Source organism: Coccidioides immitis (genome assembly GCF_000149335.2).
Source record: "Coccidioides immitis RS genomic scaffold supercont3.3, whole genome shotgun sequence".
Lineage (NCBI taxonomy): Eukaryota > Fungi > Ascomycota > Eurotiomycetes > Onygenales > Onygenaceae > Coccidioides > Coccidioides immitis.
Genome location: NW_004504308.1, coordinates 1427945 through 1453403, shown reverse-complemented (window position 1 = coordinate 1453403; position 25459 = coordinate 1427945). Strand labels below are relative to the sequence as shown.

The following is a 25459-nucleotide window of genomic DNA, read 5'->3' as shown; positions in this document are numbered from 1 at the left end:
ATTATTTTTGAAGCAATAAACCTTTCTGTCACAATTAGAGATAATGACCAATTCTTTGAGCTGAAAATTCCAGCAGAGTGAGTGAAATTTTTAAAATACTGTTCTTCTTTGCTTTATTTTGAATTCAACTGTATCTTGTTTGTCTTGAGCAGGTGTCATGGTTCTTTGCTTTTCTTTTCTTCTTTTCTGGATTTGAGACAATGAGTTATTTTCTGGGAAGAGAAGAATCAAATCTGCTTTGAAACAATAAGTCTGTGGTAGAAGAGAACTTTATAAATTACTTTCTGGTGCTAATTATAGAGTGATCTAGCTGCTGAATGTTGATAATGCTTCTCCTCTGTCCAATCCATATATAGTATTCATATTTAGTATCAATATGAATTGGACAGAAGAGAAGCATTACCAGAAAGTTTTCTTTTTAATTTAGCTGAAAACAATATATAATAAGTGTCTGTTCTATATGCATTCAGCCAAAAGTAGTGGCCACAATGGATTTTATACTTCTCTATATCTTGATTCTAGATGACTGCATGTTTGGGCTTCTTGTTCTTTAACTTATCACTCTCTCTAGAGAGTGTCTGACATATGTGTGTCTCAAGCTTTTTGTATATCTCAATGCTGTTTATTAATCCCACATCTTGCCTCCCATCACATGATATGGGCTCTTTTTGCAGGTTTCCTACTGGTCTGTCTCCCTCACATGCAACTTTGTTAGGGTCAAATCAATTGTGGAGATAGGTTCCCAAGCCAGCCATCTTTCCATGGTGAATATGATTTCTCTACTCTTCACTGGATGATTGAGTTTTGCTGCAGATTTTCTGGAGCTCTTGCTTCACCTATATCAACAGATGTACAGCAGTATTGGCCTGTTGGCTTCTCTCCAGACACTCACCCATATATTAGTGGTTTTGTATCAGCAAAACTTTAGGCTCAAAGATTTAATTTAATTTTATGGTTTTGTGGTATATCTTCTTGTTGATTTAGAGTATTTTCTGGCTAATATTTTCTCTAGAGCATCTTGTTTCTAGATTGCACTGTTCTGGTGAGCATACTCTGTGCATGAATCTTTAAAGTATATATTAAAGTGCACTACCTCTCTGTTTTGATGACAGTAGCTATGCTTTTCTATCATCTTTAGCTTCAGAGGTTATTCTCAAGATTCTTAATACTTATCAGTTTATTAGTTCTGCTGGCTAGCACAATTTTTTGCTTCTGTTTTTATTTGAGGCAAGCTGATACTCAAGTAATCATGAAAGACTCCATCTCAAGAATTATCATTCATTCTAAGAAGCTATTTCAGTTGCAAGCAGGACAGTATATCTATATCTAAATGCATTGCAGAAGCAACTAGTCCTTTTATCTCTTTATAATAGCTTGACAGAAGGCAGAAAGTGATGATAAGGTTATTCAGATTATGCTGCTGGCCTGAAGAAGAGCAGAATTCATATTAAAATTGCATGAACACATGTACAGCAATATAGTGCAGATGTGGATTGAAGGGCCTTACAGCAGGCCACTGAGAATACAAGACTATAACTGTGTACTGATAATTTGCACTGGTGTTGGAATTATCACCCATATTTCATATATCAAGAAGTTCTTAGATTACTATAAATGATGGAAGGTCCCTGGCCACAAGATTTTTTTAGCCTGGAAGGTGCATGAAAGGAGTAGAAACAGTTTAATCTTGACAAAGAATTCACTAATATAAATCTTGACAGCTCAATTAGACTGAATATGTGACTTGATAAATGAGCTGTTGAAACAAGATCAAGATGACTATATAAGTTTCTTATCTTCTACTCCAACAGTAAAACCTATTTCATCTCTGTTAGATTCTACAAATTGCTCTTTATCTGGTCTACTTACAGAGAAAAAAGAGAAAACTGCAGGGGGAACATAACTGTATCTGGAAGTTACTGAACTTCATAAATACTAAAAGAGTAGTGACTTGCCAGTTTTTGCAGTCTAAGAACTGACTGCTTGTTACTGGTATTTCTCTTTACTGTTTAAGCTGGTGAAGACTAACAGATCTAGTCTTGACTAATGATTGTATCTGTGATGGTGTAAGAGAGTTAATTAAGAGCAAGATGCAGACAGATATTAGAATAATTAATCTTGATTTCCAGCTGTAGGAGAAAAGCAAGCTCAAACAATTCACATCTCTCAGCACTACTGTGTAACCACATGGTTTGAAGATTGTGGAGAGGCATATGAGCATGGTCCACAGTATTTTAGAAAACCAGAATTATTGTTGCAACATGAAGAAAATCAAATATATGCAGTAGAAAAGTTTCCATGTCATCATACTACACTCTATGGGTCTAACTGTAGGTCCATACACCCAACTTTTAGACACCCTCAGACATATCTCATATAGATACCCCATATACATGTAGCTTAACTTAAGCATCTTCTTGAGATTTTAAAGATAACTGTCAGCATGGTTAATAGAAAGCACTCTGCTTCATCTAACAGATATAATTATTCATCCAGACAACACTTTTAAAGGAAATACTTGTGCCATCTGTGAGTAAAGTTAAGCAAGATCAGCTGTTTACAGCTAGATATGCACCCAATAATCATGAAAAGATTGTTAATTGATATAGAGAAAGCAATACTGCACTTGGGTTTCTTGTTCTGAAAAAAGTCAAGAATGCATCAATATAAGTTACTTACACTAGTACAAGTAGAGTTAGATTAAAATACCATCAAGTCTTATTTTTCTTTATAGTCTGCTCAACACAATTTCACCAGAACCAATCTCAAGACATCTATCTTCCAGTCATAAACTATCTAACCATCTCATTAAAAGTCACTTGCAAATCCTCTCCTTTTCCAAAATGTGCTTGTAGCTGGTCTTTCTTGATGTTCAATGCTGCATTAATAATCTTAGCAGCATGCTTTTTAAGCTTCCATCAGCATTTTTGTTTTGCTTCATCCTTTCAACTGTGGAGTTTGCTAACTGAGGTCAAGATGTCAAATACTTGAATGATTTCTTGGAAATATAAGAGGGTTTGGGCCAAGGCTTTGTTGAATAATATTGTATAGGCCTGTTGAAAACCTTCTTATACTCAGTGACATATGGCAACTTCTGCTCTTTGGCATATTGGATTGTCTCATGATATTGCTGATGATATCACCACTGTATGTAATCTTATTTTGAATACTTGTGGTTTCTGTCTTTGTGAATTTCTGGCCAGTTGAAAATTCATCTTATTCTCCAAAACCCCATGGTGTATTCTGATATGAATCTCTATTAAGATTGAAAGCTAATCAGAACAGTAGTTGCTCTTTATACAGTCAAGTATACTTCTTACTTTATTCTGAAGAGCTGCTGTTTTCTTTTCAAGTGCCATATTTTGCTCCTCAAGCATTATACTTTTCTCCTCAAGCATTGTGTTCTGTTTCTGAAGTGTTTTGATTTGATCTCTGATCTCTGAAAGTTTGTGTAGTACTTTTTCCATGTTTTTCTCCTGTAAATCTAACAAAGTGAGACTCTCTCTGTTGCCAAGTTGTTTTTTTGAAGTGCTGGATGCCAAAGTTGTGACAGTCAGATATTGTATTTTGTAATAGCTACTTGAGAGAATCATCTCTGCCTGAGAGTGAATACATTCTTTTATACAGAATGCCATTGTACTATTTAATCATCAGAAAAAGAATACCTTTGGCATAATTTCATTATCCCAAGTTTGGAAATAGACTACTTGCCATGTTGTCATCTGAAGAGTATTCAGAAACAGTAGCTGATACCATTCTTTAATTCTCTTGGCTTGTTACTTTGATTTGAATCTGTAGTCTGTAAAATGTATGAATCAAAGTACAGTATTTCTGGTTAGGGGAATTCTTCTTCATGACATCTGCATGCATGTTATATTCTCAGCTGTAGACAGTTTAATATCTATCTTTCTTCTCCAGTCTTTGTTGGTGAAGTAAAGTTAAGAGATTTAAAGAAGTTTCCAGCAGTTTCAAGTTTATCTGCTAGACAGTCTCCATCCCTTTCAATAATAAGAAAGAGATTATTTGCTTTTACCATCTTTTTGATCTCTTTAGAGCTAAAAGTATTGCTAATATTTTCTTCTTATTAAAGCTCTATCTCTAGATTTTATTGAGCAGTATCAATAATGATCTCTTTAAACACATTTCTCTTTCTCTTGTGTTGATTTCCATATTCTTCTGCCTTATCTTGGTCTTGGCCCATCTTTTTGGTACTCTAAGGACCTTTTCTGCAACTGCATTTTTCCACTTAAGCTAGATCAATGACCATAAAGAGTAAAAGTGACTCCATTTCTCTCATAAATCTAAGCTGAGTTGAGAGATTGAATAAGCAAAAATATCAGTGGATCTTTCTAGAATGTGCTTTAGCATGGCTTGGCACACTAGAAGTGTGTGACTTACTTGGTAGTTAGAATAATTAAATCTTGTCTTTCCCCCTTTTATATCTTCAATAACAAGAGGGAAATAGTCACTTCCATTCCAGAATCTGATTCATAGTTTGAAGAGAGGTTCTCTCATTTATTAGTGGAGATGATGTTCTGCAACATAATAAGACAAGGAGTAACTTATAATAAGTTACTTATGCAGATGAAAGATTCTTTAATTCGACTGATTTGTTAAAATGACAGATGTTCAGTTTGGCAATTTGATTCTCATTCTATTCACATATAAGCTCTTGCATAGCTCTTTTAAGATTTCAACACATTGCAATTCAAATTACTCTGTTTCCATGACAGAGCCAGAACAGACAGCTCCAGATGAAATTGAAACTCAATCTGCCTCTCTATCAGTGTGTGAACAAGTTTGCTTTTGTCTCTGCCATGCTCTATCTCTTGATATGCAGGATAATCAGATGAGTATTCATCTTCTTTAAAATCTTGATACTGGTACACTTGATGTTAATGCACTGCATTCACTTATTAAGAATTTCTATACTGAAGTTGCTTCTGGTAATGCTAATGAGGCTTTAAATATAGCAAGAAATCTTGCCTGACAGGATAATATCTCTATAGATAGTATCAAGCAGTCTCTCTGTGCAGACAGAAATGCTAGTTTTACTAGTGGAAGCAGTGCTGTTACTAGGTCTCTTGTACACCAAGAGCCCAGTGGCACTTGACATAGCTAGAAATCTGGTGATAATTCTGCTGCTACTCAGACACTTACAAGTCAAGAGCCCCATGGCATTCAGTGTAATCAGGAATCTGATGGCAACACACTTGATCTAGATGCTCTTAGTCAAGAATTTGCAAATCTGAATCTTATAAATAAAGACATTCACAATAAGTATGGAACTGCAACTGATGAAACTGTTCTAGCCTGGAATTATGCTGGCACAACAGGCTTCCAGATGTTTGTTGCCTATAAAAATAATGAAGCAGTAACAGCTAGACTTGAGCTAGACTGTTTTCATAGCTTTAATAAAGATATTCTCCCACAGATGACTTTAATCAAATGCAGGTGACTTTGAATAGACTGAACTGAGAAGTATTACTTCCAGTGTGGTGATATTCTTGGAATTGGCCTTGTTGCTCCCTATATTGATGAGAATAATGAGAAAGATTCAGTCAAAGCATTAGCACCAGAGCTCTAGAGAACAGTCTATCCTAAAGTTGTGGTTGAAGTTCTATATCACAATGGCCACATTGAATATGAACTAAAAGACAATCTCAGCTAGCTTCTTTGAAAATCAGAAAGTGAAGTGAATAAAGTTATTCACTTAATGTTCAGAAAACAAGAAGGGAACTACCAGAATCAAATTGCCCTGAATGACAATCTTCTTGAGGAAAGACTGAATAACACTTACTAAAGAAATACAGAATGACAGTATAATTAGCTGTGACAAGTGCTGCAATGGCAGGGCATTGTGCCATCCCAGGAGCTAGTTTCCTGGGACCAACAACTGCTACAGAGGTGGCTGGAGCAATCCAGCTTTGTGACTCAGCAGCAACTACTTGGAAGGCCAGCCCCTGCACAGCAATGGTCAGGTTGGCGCCAGCCTCCAATGCAGCAACAAGCTCCTACCACAGCACCAGACTTGCAGCAGCAGCTTTTAAATGTTCTGCAGCAGATAGAAGCCCAGCAACCATCTCAGACCCCTCAACTGCCTCAGGCTATGAGCAGGGCACCAGCTTCGCGGCAGCAGATCTTAAATCAATTGCAGCAGCTAGGAGCCCAGCAGTCATCTCAGTCTCTTCAACCACGCCAGGCTACTAGCGGGGCACCAGACTCATCACAGCAAGTTGTCAATATCTTACAGCAGCTAGAAGCTCAACAGTCATCTTGCAGTCAGCAACCCTGGAATCAACACAGAGTAGAGACTTTGAGTGCAAGCCTAAGTCCATTGGAGACACAACAACTTCTGCTGGAGGGGTCCCAGGCAACACCACAGCCAACAAATCCATTTGACATGCGCGCATCAAGCAGCCGTGCTGCCAGACAGGCCCAGCATAGTGGCAATTGAGGCGCCCAAGCATCATCATCAAGTAGCCACATTCCTGGACAGCCTGAGCAAAGTGGTAGCAGGACTGACAAGTGTCAACTGACATCTCACCTGACCTGATTGACACCACCATTGTTTCTAGCCCCAGGAAATTATCAATCACCCTCTGTTGAGCTGGAGGCAAAGGAGTAGAGTGTCCAGTTTGATTTCTTATATCTTTCTGCCATTATGTGAGTTTTATCAGCTATCAGAATGTATGTAACTCAGTAGCTAGTGAATTTAGTATATCTATACATTATTTCACAATCACTTTTCTTCTGGCATCTTCTTTTTCTGCACTTCACAACCAAGTTCTTCCAAATACTTGTGCTGTTCCTTCACTATTGTATGCAGTTTGGCATTTTGCTGCTCAAGTCTCTCTACCAACTCCATCAACCTTTTCCTATTGGCCTTGCTATAATGATAGGTCACAAGGGTATGCTTTAAATTATTTAAAGCTTCTTGCGCGGCAGGATTGATATGGTATCCTTGTACTTGGGAATCTTGCAGATCCTGAGAGGGAGTTTCAGTGCCAGAGGGGGCCTTGCTTTCCAGTCAAGTTAGCATGCTGATGTAGTGACTAGTATTTTTCTGTGCTTGCCTGTCGGAGCTGATTACTATCCATAGGTATTTTCCTAAGGGCAGAATATCTATTAGTACAGATTATGATTGTGTTTGGGAGTTGAAAAGAAATTCTACACACCCGCGAAGTTTGTTGACTGAGAAAGTGGTAATAAATGTCTAACTAACATGCAATATAGGAGATGAACACAGGATATATTTTGATCATACCAGTAGTACCTGCTGGAATAACAGAATGAGACTATAGTGTCACATGATGAAAGAGAGATGCAGAGGCATGCAATGGTCAGCACTAAACTGGGCATTTTATCCTTGCCATTACTCTTTCAGGAAAGGAGACAGCCAGGATGCAAGGATAATAGAGAGAGACACAAGAAAACAAAACATATCACTACCCAACTCCCAAAAATCAGTTCTGGTTTGACAAATCACTGACAGTTTCTCCAATATGCTCTAGGAAGGGTTGGAGTTGCTTGATATAATTTGTCAGCTGGGTGATTTCCCTACAGGCATCAGTATGTGATCACTGGAATATGACTGAAGTATTTACTCATCCATGTTCTGAAGTCTGATTTCATTAGTAAAGTAACAGTTTGTCCAAAATTTGGGAATAGATGCCTATCCAGTTGTTAGGAGTTGAACCTGTTCAGAGAGGTTCTCAACCCTCTGTAAGAGCTCTTTCAGTAAGATATCAGGTGTTTCTGTAATGAGATCTGGAACCTTGATTTTCTCAAGAACTTCAGTATCTTCTATAACAGAAAGCATGGGATCAGCAGCTCCAGCTGAAAAAGCTGTGCTGCCAAAATCAAAGTTTGGATCAAGGAAAGTGAGGTCAAGGCAAGGGATGCCTAGACCTTCCTCTGAAGTGTTACCCAGCTGAATTGTGAGTTCCTTGAGCTCCTCATTAGTTAACTTGTCAATGTATTCCATTGTGAAGAGGAAGATGATATAAAAAAAACTTGAAAAAGTGATTCTTGTAAAGTATCACTTTGAGTTGATCTGAGATTTCTCAACAAATCCAGTGCCTGATGCAGGTTTATATGCAATCTGCTATGAATCAAATATGCATTTCTCCTGTTTGTAGGTTTTCACCCCCTCCCTAAGGGAAGCAGTTGCAATGGTGGATTTTTACTAGACTCTGCCTCTTGATGAGTGGGTCAGACCAAGAAACTGGGTGACAGGGAAGCATTACAGATAGAACCAGTAACATTGATCAGTGGCATGTACTTCTTTGGGGATGGGATATCTATTCCAGAACTCTGTGAATTTTCCAGCACAAATGGAGGATGGCATGCTGAAAATATAATCTATTCATAGCCTGGAAGTTGCTGAGCAGGACTCTCTCAAGAGACACCAGCCAAACACTCCTACTGAAAAATTAACTCCTCCAATCATATGTCAAGAATGGCATCCAGTCACAACAAGTGGTATTATAAGTGGGAAAAACCTATCTTGTCTCTCTGGTAGCCCAATAGTACTCATGGGGAACCATAATGGAGCTCTTCAACAGCCATGTTGACCCTGATTACCAATGAGGAGAAAGACCTCTGAGATCCCAGTGAAAGTACATTCAAAAGCATGATGTTGATAAGTTGGCTCATGAATCTGATGGCTCTGAACAAACTGAGGTAAGTCCAAAACATGTTGACTACAAATGCTTCTTGCAGATTGCACTCAGCTATTGGCTTAGGAATTGCTCTCCCAGCATCAGGACCTGATCATCTGGTGAATTAGGTGGAAATATGAGTTAATGTGGTAGACAAACCAGGGGGGTGATGCTGTGTTTTGTAGGAGGAGAAGCATTTACAAATGTTTTGGAAGATATAAATAGACACCATGATCAGTAGATGGGTGGCTCCTGAATATAAATACAAGATCACCAACCATCTTCAAGCAGCAGAATAAAACTTATGTCCAACACATTATCCTACAATGGCAGCAAATCAGGCTATCACCACCCAGCATGTAAGAATTGTTGAACTTCTAGCCCAACTATTATTGCTGACTGTACTTCAAGATCCCTTCATGACAAGTTGTTCTTGATATTAGTTACCTCTGGGCAGTCTTCGCGCGGGAGTCTAAAAATGCCCAATATATCATCCACCTTGAGAGGTTGTTGAATAAAGCCAGAGAGACAAATCAGTGTACACAAATCACCCATAATGAACTCCTTAAGAGATACAACCAACTTGATGAACATCACAAGCAGCTGGCAGAGCAGCATGAACATCTTCAAGAGATACATGCCAAGTCTTTGGCTACTAGAGGTGAGATTATTGACAAACTATCTGATGCCCTCAAGGCTCAAAAGCTTGCGGATGCAATGATCAAAATTTTGGAAGAGAAAGTCCAAATGTGCCAACGCGCTGCATACATGCATGACAATGATATGGGCGATGAGAATGTCTGATATGGTTATATAGTGGGGAGAAAGTCCTATCTTGAATTGGTGTGCTTTAAAATTTCTGTATCAAAATCAATCTGAGCACTGATGGAACTGGGGAGAAGCACTTGTGGTTACAAGATCATCTAAATAAGGTTTTTTAGGTTACCTGCTCGCCTAAACCCACTTGAAGAGCCGCGCGCTACTAATAACAGATATCATTGGTCCAACTAGTTAAACTTAGAAATTCAGCCACCAAACTACCTCACATTTGGTAAGATAGCAAAGGAAGAAAAAACTATGCCATAATAATGCTGCACTGAGTTTAGCATATAATCCAGAATTCAACTAGCAAAATATATGCATAAACAGGAAAGGTAGTTAAAGATGGGCACCTCAGCATTCACAAATGGTATAAAAGGTGCTGCAGGTGGGAGCAGTTGGTATATGTGTTGTGGGAGTACTGTCTGTACTTCAGGGGAAAGTTCAAGATGGCCTAGGAGTTTCTGTATAGAATACTCCTGGCAATACTGTGGAGAGGCCAGAGAGCAGCTGGTGTTGGTAAGAATAAGAATATCCTGATGCTGTCCATCATGGCAAAGTAGGTTATGGCCAAAGGATTGGTATACAGAGATATATGGGTCAAAGTCATAGTACCAGTATTTGAAACCAAGGGAGATTGTGAGTCTAAGTAAAGATGGGCAAGTTAGTGTACTTGGAACTGCAGATCTGATGAACTGTTGAATTAAGGTTTTAGTGCCATAGCAATAACCACTTACCCTTTGAACTCACTCTTAAGTTAGTAACAAGTGTAGATTTTTCCCAATGCCATAATCTACAGTGTACAGCTATGCACATACAGAGCTTTTCACCTTCAACCACACTACCTGAAATCACACTACTGAAATGTCTACCAGAGCAAATGCAAAGTGTTCTGATCTAAGATGGGAATGCTTTAAGGAGCTCTCTAAACATATTGGCATGTTTAATCAACCTTCCATGATGCATTATCACTAACACATTAACTTAAGAGGATACACTTGGAATTTGAATACTGCCAGACAAGATTAGGCTTATGCCAGCAAGCCACAATTCTTATTGTTGGAGAATCCAGAAAAAGTCAACAACCACACCTTCTCATCTTGATATGCTTTTCACCAAGCATTTAAGCAGACACTCAATCCAGACATTCAAACTACTATGTGATGGTGTTGGAAAGGCCTTTTATGCTGTCCCCACAAATGACAGTAGCTCTGATTGCCTGGAGCCAATTATACAACTGAATTCTGATGAGAAACCATCTCCTACTGCACCTTTACTTGAGGACCAGAATGGCCATAGTTTAGATGATGAAATTAGTCAATGGAGAGATATTACAGAAACTGCACAGAAGAAAAACCAAGCACTAGAGAGAGAGTTACAGCAGGCAAGAGAAACAAATGGACAGTTACAGAAACTGGTTCAGATGTATTTTAGAAAGACTAAACTTCTGGAAGGTGAGTTCCAGTCACATGTCAAGAGAATGCTTCAAGTGATGGGAACTTCCAGAAAGCACAAAGAACTTGAACCTCTGAAGTTTGCATAGCTAACTATATTTCTTCCTCCATACATGTGACTACTCCAAAAACAATTCAGAGCACTGGTGATGGCATGAAAGGACTTGTCAAGATCTGAGGTTGCTAGAGTAAACTTCTTAAAGTAATATTCTTCAAGAGTAGATGTTCATTTATCAAGCAGGTATATGTTCTGTCTTGCTAAGTTCAACAAAAGTCTGTATACACAATGGAAGAAGAGCAGCTGGGAATGGAAGTCCTGGACAGCAACATCATTTGGTTCCAGGCCTGCTGGATAGTTAAGGGCTTTCTCCAGTGAGAGAGAAGCCATTACAAGAAGACCTAAGCAGCAGTAGCCAACTCAGCCACTCCAAGAGCACTTATGATGGTTGTGGCTGCCAAAGGATGGGATTCCCAGGTGGTTGATTTTGTTACAGCCTTTCTCAACAGCCTGAAGAAGTTGTTGATGTACAACTACCAAGCAGAATTAAACATGACTGAGGCAAGGTAGTTGGAAGGCTTTGCCAGAGCCTGTATGGTTTGAAGCAGTCAGTGTGACTATGGTATTTCACCACAGTGGAATATCTCAAAGAAATTGACTTTCGCGTCAGTCCCTATGATGCCAGAATGCTCATCCACAAGACTAGGGCTTTATACTTGATGCTTCATGTTGATGACTGCCAAATGACAGGTCCTAATATTGAAGACCTGAACTGCAATTTTAAAGAGATTTGAGGTCAAAGATGTTGTTCTGATACACCCTATTTAGGGATGGAACTTGTAGAGCAACCAGATGGCTCAATATTCATCAGCCAGAAATGCTATATTGACAAGATCCTCAGAGAATTCAGAATGGAGAAGTGTAATGCTGTCAAAGTCCCAATGAATAAAGGGATGAAGATCAAGTTTACCCCAGGCAAGGATCCCAGCCTAGATGACAAATTCACCCATGCAAACTACTGGAAGGGAACTGGAAGTTTTCAATATTCAGTTACAAACACCAGGCCTGACACTGCATTCACGGTTAACTACCTCACTCACCTTAACAAACATCTGAACAAGGACTGCTGGTCAGCACTTAAGCAAGTCCTACAATATTTACAAGGAACCAAAGGCCTAGGGCTTTGCTACTGTGTCAGAGAGAAAGAAGGCCTAACTAGTTAACTTAACTAACATAATGTCAAAGGCTTAGTCAGATTCCAATTGGGCTGGAGCACATCCCTCATTCAAGTCAACTTCAAGCTTTGTCATACTAATGAATGGAACGCCGGTCAGTTGGAGAACTGAGAAGCAAAAGAGTGTGTCAAAATCAAATACCAAGATTGAGTATATAAGTGCTTCTGACAAGCTGGAAGACACCAGACTAGTCCCCAGAGCCAAAGGCTCAATGCAATGACAGACCTACAAGTCAATAACCAAGGGTGCAATCAGTTTAACAAATACAGAAGCAGTGACTAGGAGGTCCTGTCATATTGAGATTTGCCACCACCTTATTATAGACTACATGTCCACCTTTCTGAATGGAACCCCTAACCGAGGATGAAGATATATATGTGAAACTACCTACTGGGGTTAAGCATGGCCGCAGCAAGCTTGTGGGACTCCTATGCCAAAGCCTGTACAGACTCAAGCAAGCTGCGCAAGTATGGTATCATACTGCCACTGAACACCTAAAGTCTATAGGATTTCAGATATCAACATATGATGCTGGACTACTGATTCACAAATCTAAGCTAATCTACATGGCGCTACATGTGGATGACTACCGCATAACTAGACCTAATCAAGAAGATATTGACTGGGTAGTACAGCAGATAGCTACTAAGTTTGAAATCAAGGATATCAACAGCAGCAAGCCTTACCTAGGCATGGAGATAGAGAAGCTAGCCAGTGGAGACCTAGCTATCTCACAGAAACAATATATTGACAAACTACTTACTGAGTTCAGCATGGAAGACTGTACACCAAAGGACACCCCTATAGAGAAAGGCCTGCAAATCAAATTCTCCCCGGATGAGAACTATCAAGACCTAGATAAAGATTTTACACCTACCAACTACCGCAAGGGGAGAGGTTCACTACAGTACCTAATAACCTGCCCACACCCGGATATAGCATATGCAACCAACTACCTAGCACACTTCAATTCCCAACCCAACCAAGCAGCCTGGCTGGCACTCAAGCGCGTCCTACAACACCTTAAAGGCACAAAGAATAAGGGAATAATATATAGAGCAAAAGAGAGTGAGAAGGACTACAACAAACAGCCTGCTCAGATTCAGACTGGGCAGGAGCTGACCCAGCCTACAAGTCAACCTCTGGCTATGTTATTACAATGAGCAGAGCCACTATCTTATGGCACTCACAGCAGCAGACCTCCATCTCTAAGTCCTCTACTGAAGCCAAGTATATCAGTGCATCTGAGGCCGCGTGTGAACTTGTATGGCTGAACAATCTACTACTCAATGCAGGGATTCTTACCCAGGCCCCTAGACCCCTACCCACCTCAAAGCTCCAAATTGACAATAAGGGAGCGGTTGACCTAGTAAAGACAGAAGCCCTGACTAGACACTCACAGAATATAGAGATCCACCACCATATAATCCGCAATTTGGCAAACAAGGGTGAAATTGAGGTTGAGCACATTGCGGGAACGGCCAACCAAGCTGATCTTGTGGTGATGAACCATCACTTCTCACTAAGAGTGCAAGGTTTTGAGATTCAAGGTTTGATATCTTCATCTCAGATGTCATTGCACCCTTTCCTTGATCTATTATCCATGCTGCCGCTGCCACTCCTCTGTGCATGTCTCACACCACTCAACAACCTTCACCAGGCCCGTCAAGTTTTGTTGTAGACAGTTCACTTGTTGTCAAGGCGCGCATGGCATTATCATCTCGCGCGGCATGAGATGTGCTTACTGGGAATCAATCTGCACCATACTGTTGACATCAAGCACATTCTAAGTCACACTGGATGAGTGCTATACCTGCTCTCTCCCTCTCGGACAATAGCATCCATCAGAGATTTATTTTTCACATTTATTGCATGTTTGAAATCTTGCATTTGCTTCACAGCATTTTTGTTCCTCTCATGGAGCACCATGTTTGTCTCTCCAAGATGATTGATACAAACCACAAGTTGTTCCCTTTGGCCACACTACTGTTTAGCTGAAGTGTCAAGTAGTTGCCATGCTGTTGCATGTCAACCATGGCCTTCTCAGCTTTGGCTGCCCGATTTTTGATAGTGTTATTGCACTGCTTCTGGTTTGCAAGCTCTTCCCTCAGAGAAATGATTTTGGCATCACATGACTGGACTCATTCTTTTGCGCTCTTTTTTCTCAACTTTGCCCCGCTTGTTGCCTTTGCCAATCTCAAACAAATATAAGAAAGCTCCTTGGCATGGCCGCTCAATGTTGCTTGTAATCTTGCCACTTCATCATAATGCAACTCCTCCAGACACTCAATCACTGCCAGCTGTTTGGTGGAGATATCACCATGAGGAGAGATCAACAGCACAGACACTGAGCATCACAAAGAGAGTGAGAGTTTTGCATTTGAACCAGACAGGCAATACTGTCCTGGTTGGTCCATCAGGGTAACAAAGCTTGAAGACAGCATGAAGCTTTACTACAAGGCATTGGAGGTTAGCAAAGTGATAAACTTTCTGGTTAACATGTTTGACACATCACAAAATAGAGTGGTTGGGGGTTTCTCATTGAGCATGAGCACAGGAATCAAGGAAAGAAGATGAAGGGCAGAATGAAGACCCTGAAATTGGCAGCACACCCAGGCATCTCTATAGGTCATGGGTTCCAAGACTATACCCACATGCAGCAGCCATTTTTCAAATGTGACATATTGCAAGTCCACTAACAGAGATGGGTAAGCAAAGGCATGATGCTTGACATGGCTTTCAGGAATGAAAATCTACATGAGTGGACAACAGAGAGTCCACCCTAATCAGCAATTTTCTGACAGCAACCAAAATTTATCCTGATTCATTGTTCTTTCCAGCTCAGTCCTATTTCCTGTTTCCTGGTATTCCCTCCAGTAGCACTGCAAATGTGGATTCCATACTCTCCAATGAGCATACTCTTTGGTTTGTGGACATGGGCGGTTTCATACCACTTCAATATCAAGCTGCTTGTTTCCAGAACTCAGCAGCTGTTGGAAATCATGGGGAAAAGCATCCATGCCTGCAGTTTGTCTTGTCAGCCTTGAAATGAAGATGAAGTTGTACAGAGTATGGAACTTCCAATAGTCAAACCTCTCTCTGGTCCAGTGTTCCAATCTCACCAACACTTCCACACCAAGTAAGATTTCACAGGCTGGGTCAGCACTGAATTCAGTGATGCTCTGAGGGGAGATCCCAAGGGTGCGTACAGAGTGCTGCAAGGTAGATAGTGGTCTTTCCTTTTGAATATCCGGGCTAAGGTTATTCCGACCAATCTAATGACAGCACTCATGGGGCACATCTTTGCTCTTTGAAAGAAACTTGGGACTCTAGTTTGTTTTCACAAAATTTGATGATTTAGATACTGTACTTACATCCCCAAGTTGAAATGTCAGACTGCAATCCATCTTTGTGTTGAGCCTCCAAAATGACCACCAATGACTACTAGCTATTACAGTTGAGCTTTCAATAAAGGCTCAAGGAAAATTAGGATATCCAAAGAAGCTGCAGCCCTTCGTTGCCTTTTAGAAGAAGAAAAGAGGTTACAAGAGGAAGAAACCAAGTTACAAGAGGAAGAAAAGAAGCAGCAGCTAGACACCAAACAACATTTACACACAACACAAGAGGAGTTGCAGAGCACAGCACAGAATCTTCAAGAAGAGAGAGAACAGAGAAAGTTACAAGAAGAACTACAACAGAAAACCACTATTTTCAAATTTCTTGACACATGCCATACCCATTTGTTCCTTGGCCTTACAGTTAGACACCCTAAAGACTCAACAAAGGGTGATCTGGCGAACCCAGTTGGCAGACTTTGACCAGAGAAAATTCAGAAATGGCTGGGTTTTGGGGCAGAACAAGAGGAAATTTGGCAGGGTCTTATGGACTCGAATTTTGTTCAAAATCAGCATTTCAAATCACTATCTTTATTAGCAGAATCCGGGGCAGAGTTGCATACTGAGAAAACAGGATCTGAATTAGATCTTCAACAGTTCCAGCATGAGACCCTCACACGGCCCATCCATTCAGTAATTGCAAAGCTATATTCAGATGAGCACATCCAGCAGCACTTTCAATTGCTTGGGGCAATCACCTTTGAGAATCATGGAAATACCCTAACTGAAGAGTCTCTTGAAGCTGCCCCATCCAACAAACCCTCATGGCCAGCAAAATTCCAAAAGACTGGCACCAGAGATGCCACGCCCGCCAGTACACCACAGTCATCTCGCTCATTGGCTGACAAATTTTGTGTATATAATAAAGGAGACAGTCAAAATGTTCCTGTATATATCATGGAGCTGAAGGCCCCTCATAAAGTTCCACAGTCAACAATCAAATCTACCCTGCAGGAAATGGACTTGGATGAAGTGATTGTGCACAGGCCAGATGAGCCCAATAAGGTTGCATGCCACCATGAGATGGCTGCTGATCACTCAGGCATTCTCCTACATGGTCAAATCCAGAGTAGGATACAGGTATGTGTGCACCGGGGAAGCTTTCATCTTCCTACACATGGGTTTGGATCCAAGTACCGTATTCTACTACCTCTCAACCCCAAAGAACAATGTGAGAGACACCAACAGATATACAGACCAAACTGATCAACCCAACCAGCTTCATCTAACTGCCATCAGTCAGGTGCTTGCTTTCACACTCAGGGCACTACAGGCAAAACTGTATCCCCAGTCTTGGCAAGATGGGGCAGAGTCTTGACTGAAGCACTGGTGTCTCATCTATCAGGATGAGACCATCCTGTCCTCCCCACAGACAGTGTCTACACAGGATTACACACCAGAATGGGAAAGTCAAGATGACTATCTCAAGCACTCTCCTATCATCACAAGGGCAAAGAAGGCTCCGTTGTTTCATCCTTCATCACCATGTAACCCACCTCAGGCGTCGCGAAGTCCTGCAAACAGCAGTGATGAAGATACTTCTGATCCAACAGGTTCCTTAAGCAAAGCGCCACAGCACTCAGCCAATGTTATGGTTGTAGTCCCCACTCACTCCAGCAAGATGTCATCCGAAAGAAACTCCACCAGCCAGATTAGATCACAGCCATACTGCACCCAATGGTGCCTCCTCAGACTCTCCAAAGGAGGGCCATTGGACCAGGATTGCCCCAATATTGCTGACCATGGCACTGACAAACATCCAATCAGTCTATCTGAATTTGTATCTCTCCTTCACAAAAGGCTTTCATACCAGGATAACCACCATTATGGTGCATACAAGTCCACTGGATGTGAATCTCTCCACATTCATGGCTCCCGCGGGGCATTGTTCGAGATCATCCTTATTCAATATGGGTATAAGCTGGTGGGGAAAGGCTTTCCAGCCAATTTCACTCAATATTTACAGCAGGAGGAAGCTGTTTACAAGCACCTTCTCCCCATACAGGGACAACACATCCCCATGTGTCTTGGTGTTCTGGATCTTTCCCAGCAACAGCTATTCTATAATGGAATTGCAAGAATACCCCATCTCCTTCTTCTCAGCCATGCTGGACTTCCCCTTCACCAGTCTGATATTGACCATGAACATCTCTTTCGGGCAGCCAAGGAGTCACTTCAAGCAATTCACAAGCTCAGGGTTCATCATTGCAATACCTATACCCATAACATGTTCTGGAACCCAGAGAATGAAAAGGTGATTTTTATTGACTTCAAGCAAGCAGAAATCCAGAATCTCAGATTCCTTTTCAAGACTACATCATTAGAACAAAGGTGGAAGGAGCAGGATACAACAAAACAAGCACAGACCACTGGAATGCTTAGTTATGAGATGCAGAGAATGTGTTTCAATCTCAAATGCAAACTTACATACCTTAGCTGATCACTGTGCCAGCCACAATGTCTGCATATAGAATTGAAGGATCTTCTCTCTGAACCCCAGGACATTGTTTTCTATTGTCAGATCATCAAATCAAACATTATCTCTACTGATGATGAAGAAAAATCAAAATATAATGCCACGCGCTTTGCTAGGTCAGCTATTGTACAGAAATACCATGTGATGATCCAAGAGGGCTTGAATACCCATATCTGACCACAGGCCTGGGGAATGTACAACTGCATGTCCTCTTCAATAATCCAACCACCCTTTATCATGATCTAAGCGCGCTTCACTTGGATATAAGCTAAAAACCAAGATTGAAAGAGTGATGCGCCTCTGCCTGATGAGTTGTGCAACTAAGAGTGATCAGGTCCAGGGGGGAATACCTGATCCCACCAAACCAAAGAAAGAAACTAACAGAGTCAAGAACAAGACCATGCATCCTGCTGGAATACAAAGATAGCACCAACTACTGTATCTTGCTGGAGAACAGAAGAATCATTGGGACTCCAAATGCTGAATTCCATGCAATCCTTACAACTCCCCCCACGCAGACAAGACAAGACATGGAAGCCAGACTGAACAGCTTACCTGAGGCAACAGCTGCTGCTGCAGGGGGGACCAAGACAACAGGACTACTGAACCAATCATCTGTAAGCATACAGCTCACATCCATACCAGCCTCTGGACACCCAATGTCAATGGCACCACCAGAGCAGATGCTGCCTCAGTTAAGTGATGATGACTCACAGCCCACTGCTGCTGAACAGGAAGATAGGACCTTGTCACCAGCACAGAGTGACACCTCTGGATCCTTCTCAGGAACAACCCCAGACATTTTCCAGAGAGATGACTCACCATCTAGCAGTGACCAGCAACAGGACAACACTGCACAATGAGTGCAGTCAAGTGACAATGACTCACTGCCCACCACTGCTGAACAGGGAGATAGAACCTTGTCATTTACACAGAGTGAGACCTCTGGATCCCCCTCAGGCACTGCATGAGATGGTCTCCAAAGGAACAACTCACTGTCCAGCAATGACCAGCAACAGGGCAACACTCAGTTATATCAAGCTTTGGAAAATTCAGAACTCCAACTTGACCAATCAACTCATGTCATGCAGCCAGAAGCACTAGAAAAACACCCTGAACTCAGGATTCATGACCCACAGGGCACAGAGGATATGCTCAACAATAGTGAGGAAAACCTTGCACTGATGAGCATACCCAAAGCAAATATAATCCCAACATTCTTAACCATGGCCACAGAGGAAACAGAACCCTTTGAACCAAAAATCATCCAGCATGCAAAGAACAACACAAGCTGGCCCAAATGGGAAAAAGCAATGCTTGAGGAAGTCAACTCACTCAGACAAAACAAGACATGGCAGCTCATCAAGCCTCCCAAAGACTGACAGACACTTAGCAGAAAGTGGGTCTTCAAAATCAAACAAGAACCAAACAGAGAAGTCATCCACCACAAGACAAGATGGGTGGTCAGAGGATTCACACAGGAAGAGGGTGTTGACTACAACAAAACTTTCACCTTGATTGTCAAGCCAATGAGCTACAAGACAATCTTTGCAATCAGCACTGCTCTAGGACTTGAGATCAAACAGATGGATGTCAAGACCACATTCCTGTACAGCAACCACAAGATCTACATCAAACAGCCTCACCACATGACCAACAACACCCCAAGGGTCTGCAAGCTTCAAAAGGCACTCTACAGTTTGAAGCAAGCACCCCATATCTGGTATCAGACACTCACAAACTTCTTGCACAATCTTGGCTTTGAACCAATCAGCACTGACCTCAGCATCTTCATGCAAAGCAATATGTACATCACAGTGTATGTCAATGACCTTCTGATTGTAGGACCAAGCATTGCAGAGATAAAGAAGATCAAGAGAGCCCTCAGGAACCATTTTCAGATGGCAGATCTTGGGCCCTGCAGTTACTATCTAGGGATGTCAGTCCAGCACAATCACCAAAATTAGATACTGTACCTGAGTCAAGAGGCCTACATCAACAAGGTGATTCACCAATTTGGAATCAGCAATTGCACTCCCATCAGCATGCCTGTTAAGACCTCACCACTGCCAGACAACAACCCAGGATACAGCTGCCCTCCAGGCCGAAGAACTGAATATCAGCACATCATAGGTTCGCTCATGTACATCATGCTTGGGATGAGGGGGGACATAGCATATGCAGTCTCCATGACAAGCAGACATCTGGCAAACCCCAGACCACAGCACATGAAACTCACACAGCACATCCTGCAGTACCTCAAAGGCACAAAGGGCCTCAGACTCACATACAAGGGCCATCCCCAGATGCTGAAAGGCTTCACAGACACAGACTAGGCCAGATGCCAGAACACATGCTGATTGATGGCTGGATATCTCTTCAACATCAGGAGCAGAGCAATCAGCTGGCAATCCAAGTGTCAGAGTGTTGTTGCACTATCAACCTGTGAGGCTGAATTCCTCAGACAGACCCAAGCAACTAAGGAAGCAGTCTGGCTGAGGAGACTCCTCAATGAATTGAATATGAGTCAAGAGAAAGCTGCAACAATTATCTGCAGTGACAACCAAGGAGCCATTGCTCTGGCCTCAAATCCACAATACCACTCACACACAAAACATATGGATATCCAGCAAAAGTGGCAAGGAGAACTACAAGATACTGAAATGGCTGAACTGAAGTACATCCCAACTGCAGAATAACTTGCTGATGGGTTCACCAAGCCCTTGCGCGAGATCACTTTGAATGGTTCTGGAAAGGGCTTGGCATTGAGTGACACCAATAACTAGACTAAAGGGTTCCCTTTCCTTCTTCAAAGCTTTTCCTTAAAAAGGTTTTTTCTTTGAAAAGATTTTAATGGGGCCCACTGCAACCATGATGAATTGTCACTGACATCCCTTAATGGGGGTTGCCATCAAGTGGGAGTGTTAAATATCACAGTGACTGTGATCAAGTCATTGTCACTCTAGATGGAACACATGATAGGATCTGAGACCATTGTGGGTTTCACATATATATATATATATAAGGTGGTCCCTCAACCAGAGAATAGATTAATCAATCCAACCATCACAATGAACACATTACTATCACTTATTTCAACAATTAACATCAAGCATCATTAATGTTGTTCTATAGATAACATTGAAACAATTATAATATTCTCTCCATAGAAATATTGTGAGACTGTTAATATTGAGCACCAGCAATGTTGTGCCATCATTAATATTATGCAGGCATTTTGTAAAATATTCTTCAAAAATTGTAAATTCTCAAAATGTGACAATGGTAGATGGTTTCATCATGCCCCAGCACAATTAGTAAGCACAGATGTAGAAATCACATGATAACTAACTAGTTACTAGGTGACTTTAGCATAAATAATATAGTAATCCATTTCTTCTGTTTCTTTGTTGACATGGCTTCATTAGTTATACATAAAGGTTGGTCATGGGAAAATAATGATATATAAGCTATCTCTAATGACATTTATTCCAGTACATTGTTAAGTGGTACCAGGCCTTACAAAATTGAAGCTGAGCTGATCTTGCTGCACAGATAAAACTACAAGATCCTTTCAGCAGTGATATTATGGACATTCAACACTTAGAATCAGTGCTATTTTTGATTCAACAGGAATTTCATAAAATATTATGTTATAATTGCAATTTTTGGAAAGTGAAATTGTCAAATTTTCTCTTTCACCACTACATGAGATTGACAAACAGGAAGAAGGCACACTATCTGCTTTATGGATCACAACATTTTTCAATGACTGGTATACAGGATCACAACAAATATCTATCTTGAAATAGCCCAGAATCTCTGCTTTATCAAGTTTATCATATTTTCTCATCAAGCTGTCAAGATTCTCTTCTGCACATATCTAAAACAATTGCACAATTATTTTATAGACTAGTAAAAAGATGAAAGGCACAGCAAGAATACATTTACTGGCAATTTTTTATTCTGTAATCAGCTATTATTGTCTGCAAATTTTCTGCTTTGATTTCTAGAGCTTGCTTGAGCTAGAATTATCCAGTCTAAAATTATTAGTGACACTTTTAATCATTACATTAAATAATAGACTGGTTTGGCCTGCAATTGTCATGGCCTTGCAAAGAAGAGAAAGTCAGGTGGCTGAGCTCAGATATAGACTATAAATACAAGTCACTTTCTTCTTAAATCTATCTTGCAATTCTCTTCTCACATCTGCCAGTCCAGTGGACTCTTTTCAACAATGGTAATAACATACAGCAAGTACAAGATAACTGGTCTTGCTTTGCTTTCTGACCATCTGTATGTCACAAAGTACATCAACTCTTAATATATCCAGCATGACAGTGACACTTCAATTAAATTCTAAAGTGGTGCTGGAGAAAGTGTGGGTATACAGATCATACAAGATAAGAAGCATTACCAGATTTTATGTTTCTTCAACAGTATACTGACATGCTACAGATGAATCAGAGAATGCTGTATTCTTGAAAACGAAAATAGAGTACAGTAAGTCTTTCTTATACAGTTACAGGCCACAAGCTAAAGATTTTCAGTGCATAAGATGATAGTATTCTTTAAAGACAATCAGAACAAATCTACCAGTCAGTCTACTAAAGCTGTTGAACCAGTTGAAGTTAAAACAGAGGGTACTGATGATCAAGAAGAAGCATCTATAGTTGATATTGATAATCAGAGTAGATTACATAGTTCTACCCCCCAGATCTGCACTGATGCACCTGCAGGTGATATTACTATTATAGTGAAAGAAATCTCTGATCCAGCTGAGTCAAGCCTTCATGAAGAAGAGTTCTCTTCTGATGAATTGCAGACCAATAATATTCTGCCTAAAATATATCTAGATAATGGGCAGGTTGAAGATCTGAACCTGAATATCATCACATGCTTGATTAGAAATGAATGAACAGTGGAGGTGGATAATTATTTCAAGCTGTGGCACTGCCCACACTATAACATTAAGAAAATTCTGTATACTGTCTCTGATGCTTGCTGAATGCTTCCAATGCATTTTGAGAACTGTAAAAAAGTAAAATAGAAGTTAAAAAAGATGATAGAATGTGCCTCTATTGAATAAGTAGCTGGTTGCTGTGCAAGCCTTCTCCAGCATGTTATCTCTGTAAAGCAGAAAGATTCAAACAAACTTGAGATCTAGTACTTTATGCACTGGAAAAAATACTGGTTTGCTGAGAGCTTCTTATATTATAATGCATACAGTTCATAATGACTATATTCATCTAATTGTGCAGTGCACAGACAATCTCCATTTAATTACTTTTATTGCATGCATGTGGTGTTTTTAGAAATTCTATTCTACAGTTTGGTGATATCTACAGCACCATAACTGAATACAGATTCACACAACTTTGTGTTTTATTCTATTTTACAGCTTCCATTCTTGAAGAATGAAGTTCATACAGCTTTTCTTCACATCTGTGATGATGCTTTTACAGCTTGCCTATATCTGTCACTTGAAGTCTTGGCTCATCTTGTTCAGCAAATAATAAGACTGTATGCTTCAAAATAGCTGCTTGATTTAACTGGCTCTCTAATTCTCTGAAAGTAAAGTGCATCAGAAAAGTAAATTTAATAATTTCAATGGTTACATACTTAGCAATTGATGGACAGTTATGTGCCTGGTAAAGCTCACCATCTGTAATTATACTTATAATTTGTCTCACTTGAAAGTGCCTGTAAATGTTTTGATATATTAAGACAAAGATATTAAAGAACAGACCTGTGAAGATCTTGCTTCTAATTGTTCTTCATTATGTCTGGAATCTGGTTGATAGCTTCCAAAAGTAGATATAATATTAGTTTGTGCATTTGTGGTAGTATTCTGTACTGAAGTGCTAGTTGCATTAGATATAGAAGTGTTCTGAGTGAAAATACTGTCATTATTAAATTGTGAATGAAGACATGTTTGCTACTGGTCAGTATACAGTCTAGATATGAGTGGTTACTCTTGCTATCTGGCATGTTCTCTTCTTTAGTGAAAGTGGACAGAGGACCTCAGTATATGTATATAGTTCATCTTGAATTCTAGTGTTGTAAGCTTTGTATTTTTGCACTCCTGCTTTCACTCCACCATGAATATATTATATGTTCTCACTCTATTGTCTCTGTCTTTGTGATGAATAATAGGATTTCTGATGCTATTTCATGTTGTCTGATGATTTGAATGCTCTCTTGCAGTCTGGATATTAATATGGTCACTCTTTTGAATCTGCATGAATATCAGACCTGTTTTTTTTTAGCAAGAGGGTGATTGCTTCTCTTACAGATTCCATATGCTGTTTCAAATTTCTTGAGTTTTTAAAAGCTCTTTTGCAGTCTGGGCATTAATATAATTGATTATTCAAATCTGCATGGGTGTCAAGCCTGCTTCCCCTATAACTTTACAGATGATCTCTCAAACAGAAGACTTGATCAGATGCTGATGTTATTGAGTGCTGGCTGTGCTGAACTGGTTGCTCATCAGAGTCTAGAAGTCAGAATGAGCTTGTAGACCATGCTAGCAGACAGCAGTTAGAACATACAGTAGATATTCAAAAGTGAAATGGCAAGACTCATCAAGCCTAAAACAGTATGGGCAGAAAGAAAAAAGAGATGCCCATCAGTAAAATTACTGCATCAAGAAGACATGGCCTGTACTGAGAGTGCTGGCTTAGAGAGAAGTCATTATCTACTCTGTCTGGATTCTATGTATTCAGTAGAATACAGATGTCATACTGATATGTCTTGCAGAAACATTCCACTCTTGTACTCATAATAAATTGAGAATTCTTCTTCTTTGAATGTAAGTCTTATACTTTTCACCTGAAATTAGCTTGAAATACTTCTTCTCTTCAGTACTTCTCTTGATACAATCTCATTTTCTTATTTCAATCTCATCTTGTACTCCACACATTTCAACCTGCAAGTCACATATAATGTGCAGAAGAGGTGTTTCTCATCACATTTTATATGTCACAAGTAACATGTCCAGCATCTAGTGTGAGAGCAGGTTCTAGACTTGAGGCTATTAGACAGATGCTAAGCATACATTGTCTAATAATAATGCTTGTCTGTTTCCATCTTACTTTATTGTATGTCAAGATAAGACTTGTCTGATGCCAGCAGCAGCAGTGATGGTGGACCTGAAGTTGATGCTGTAAATTCACTTTTAGAATCTGACAGTTCCAGATATGTGATAGAAAGAACCAGAAGAATATATGTTCTTTTGTTATACCAGTCTGTATCATAATAATTTATTGCAGTCAGAGAAATAGGTATTGATGTTTCTGAGATATGAAAGATAAGCTAGTAAAAATATGCAGCAGGGACATACAATGCTGAAGAAAACCAGTTATGAATCAGATAAGAAAAAAGATATAAATATTTCTTGTCACAGTTTAGAAGATTCTT

General features: G+C 40.1%; 4 protein-coding genes across 4 annotated transcripts; 3 read left to right on the top strand and 1 right to left on the bottom strand.

Annotated features, from left to right (window-relative positions):
* Positions 1–2671: 2671 nt before the first annotated feature.
* Positions 2672–3635, bottom strand: CIMG_08387 (uncharacterized protein; the record flags this gene model as incomplete). Its single annotated transcript, XM_001241223.2, has 4 exons — positions 2672–2680; positions 2802–2912; positions 3065–3130; positions 3321–3635. The coding sequence occupies 4 exons, from the start codon at positions 3633–3635 to the stop codon at positions 2672–2674; spliced, it is 501 nt and encodes a 166-aa protein (XP_001241224.2).
* A 5332-nt stretch (positions 3636–8967) lies between these two features.
* Positions 8968–9467, top strand: CIMG_08389 (uncharacterized protein; the record flags this gene model as incomplete). Its single annotated transcript, XM_001241225.2, has 2 exons — positions 8968–9022; positions 9121–9467. The coding sequence occupies 2 exons, from the start codon at positions 8968–8970 to the stop codon at positions 9465–9467; spliced, it is 402 nt and encodes a 133-aa protein (XP_001241226.2).
* A 5773-nt stretch (positions 9468–15240) lies between these two features.
* CIMG_13217 (uncharacterized protein) lies at positions 15241–18004 on the top strand (the record flags this gene model as incomplete). Its single annotated transcript, XM_001241228.2, has 5 exons — positions 15241–15308; positions 15455–15501; positions 15698–15972; positions 16045–16644; positions 16889–18004. 5 exons carry the CDS (start codon positions 15241–15243, stop codon positions 18002–18004), a joined length of 2106 nt encoding a protein of 701 aa, XP_001241229.2.
* Positions 18005–22277: 4273 nt separating this feature from the next.
* On the top strand, positions 22278–22958 carry CIMG_08394 (uncharacterized protein; the record flags this gene model as incomplete). The annotated part of the gene is made up of 5 exons (XM_001241230.2): positions 22278–22336; positions 22406–22425; positions 22499–22543; positions 22591–22731; positions 22780–22958. The coding sequence occupies 5 exons, from the start codon at positions 22278–22280 to the stop codon at positions 22956–22958; spliced, it is 444 nt and encodes a 147-aa protein (XP_001241231.2).
* Positions 22959–25459: the final 2501 nt, after the last annotated feature.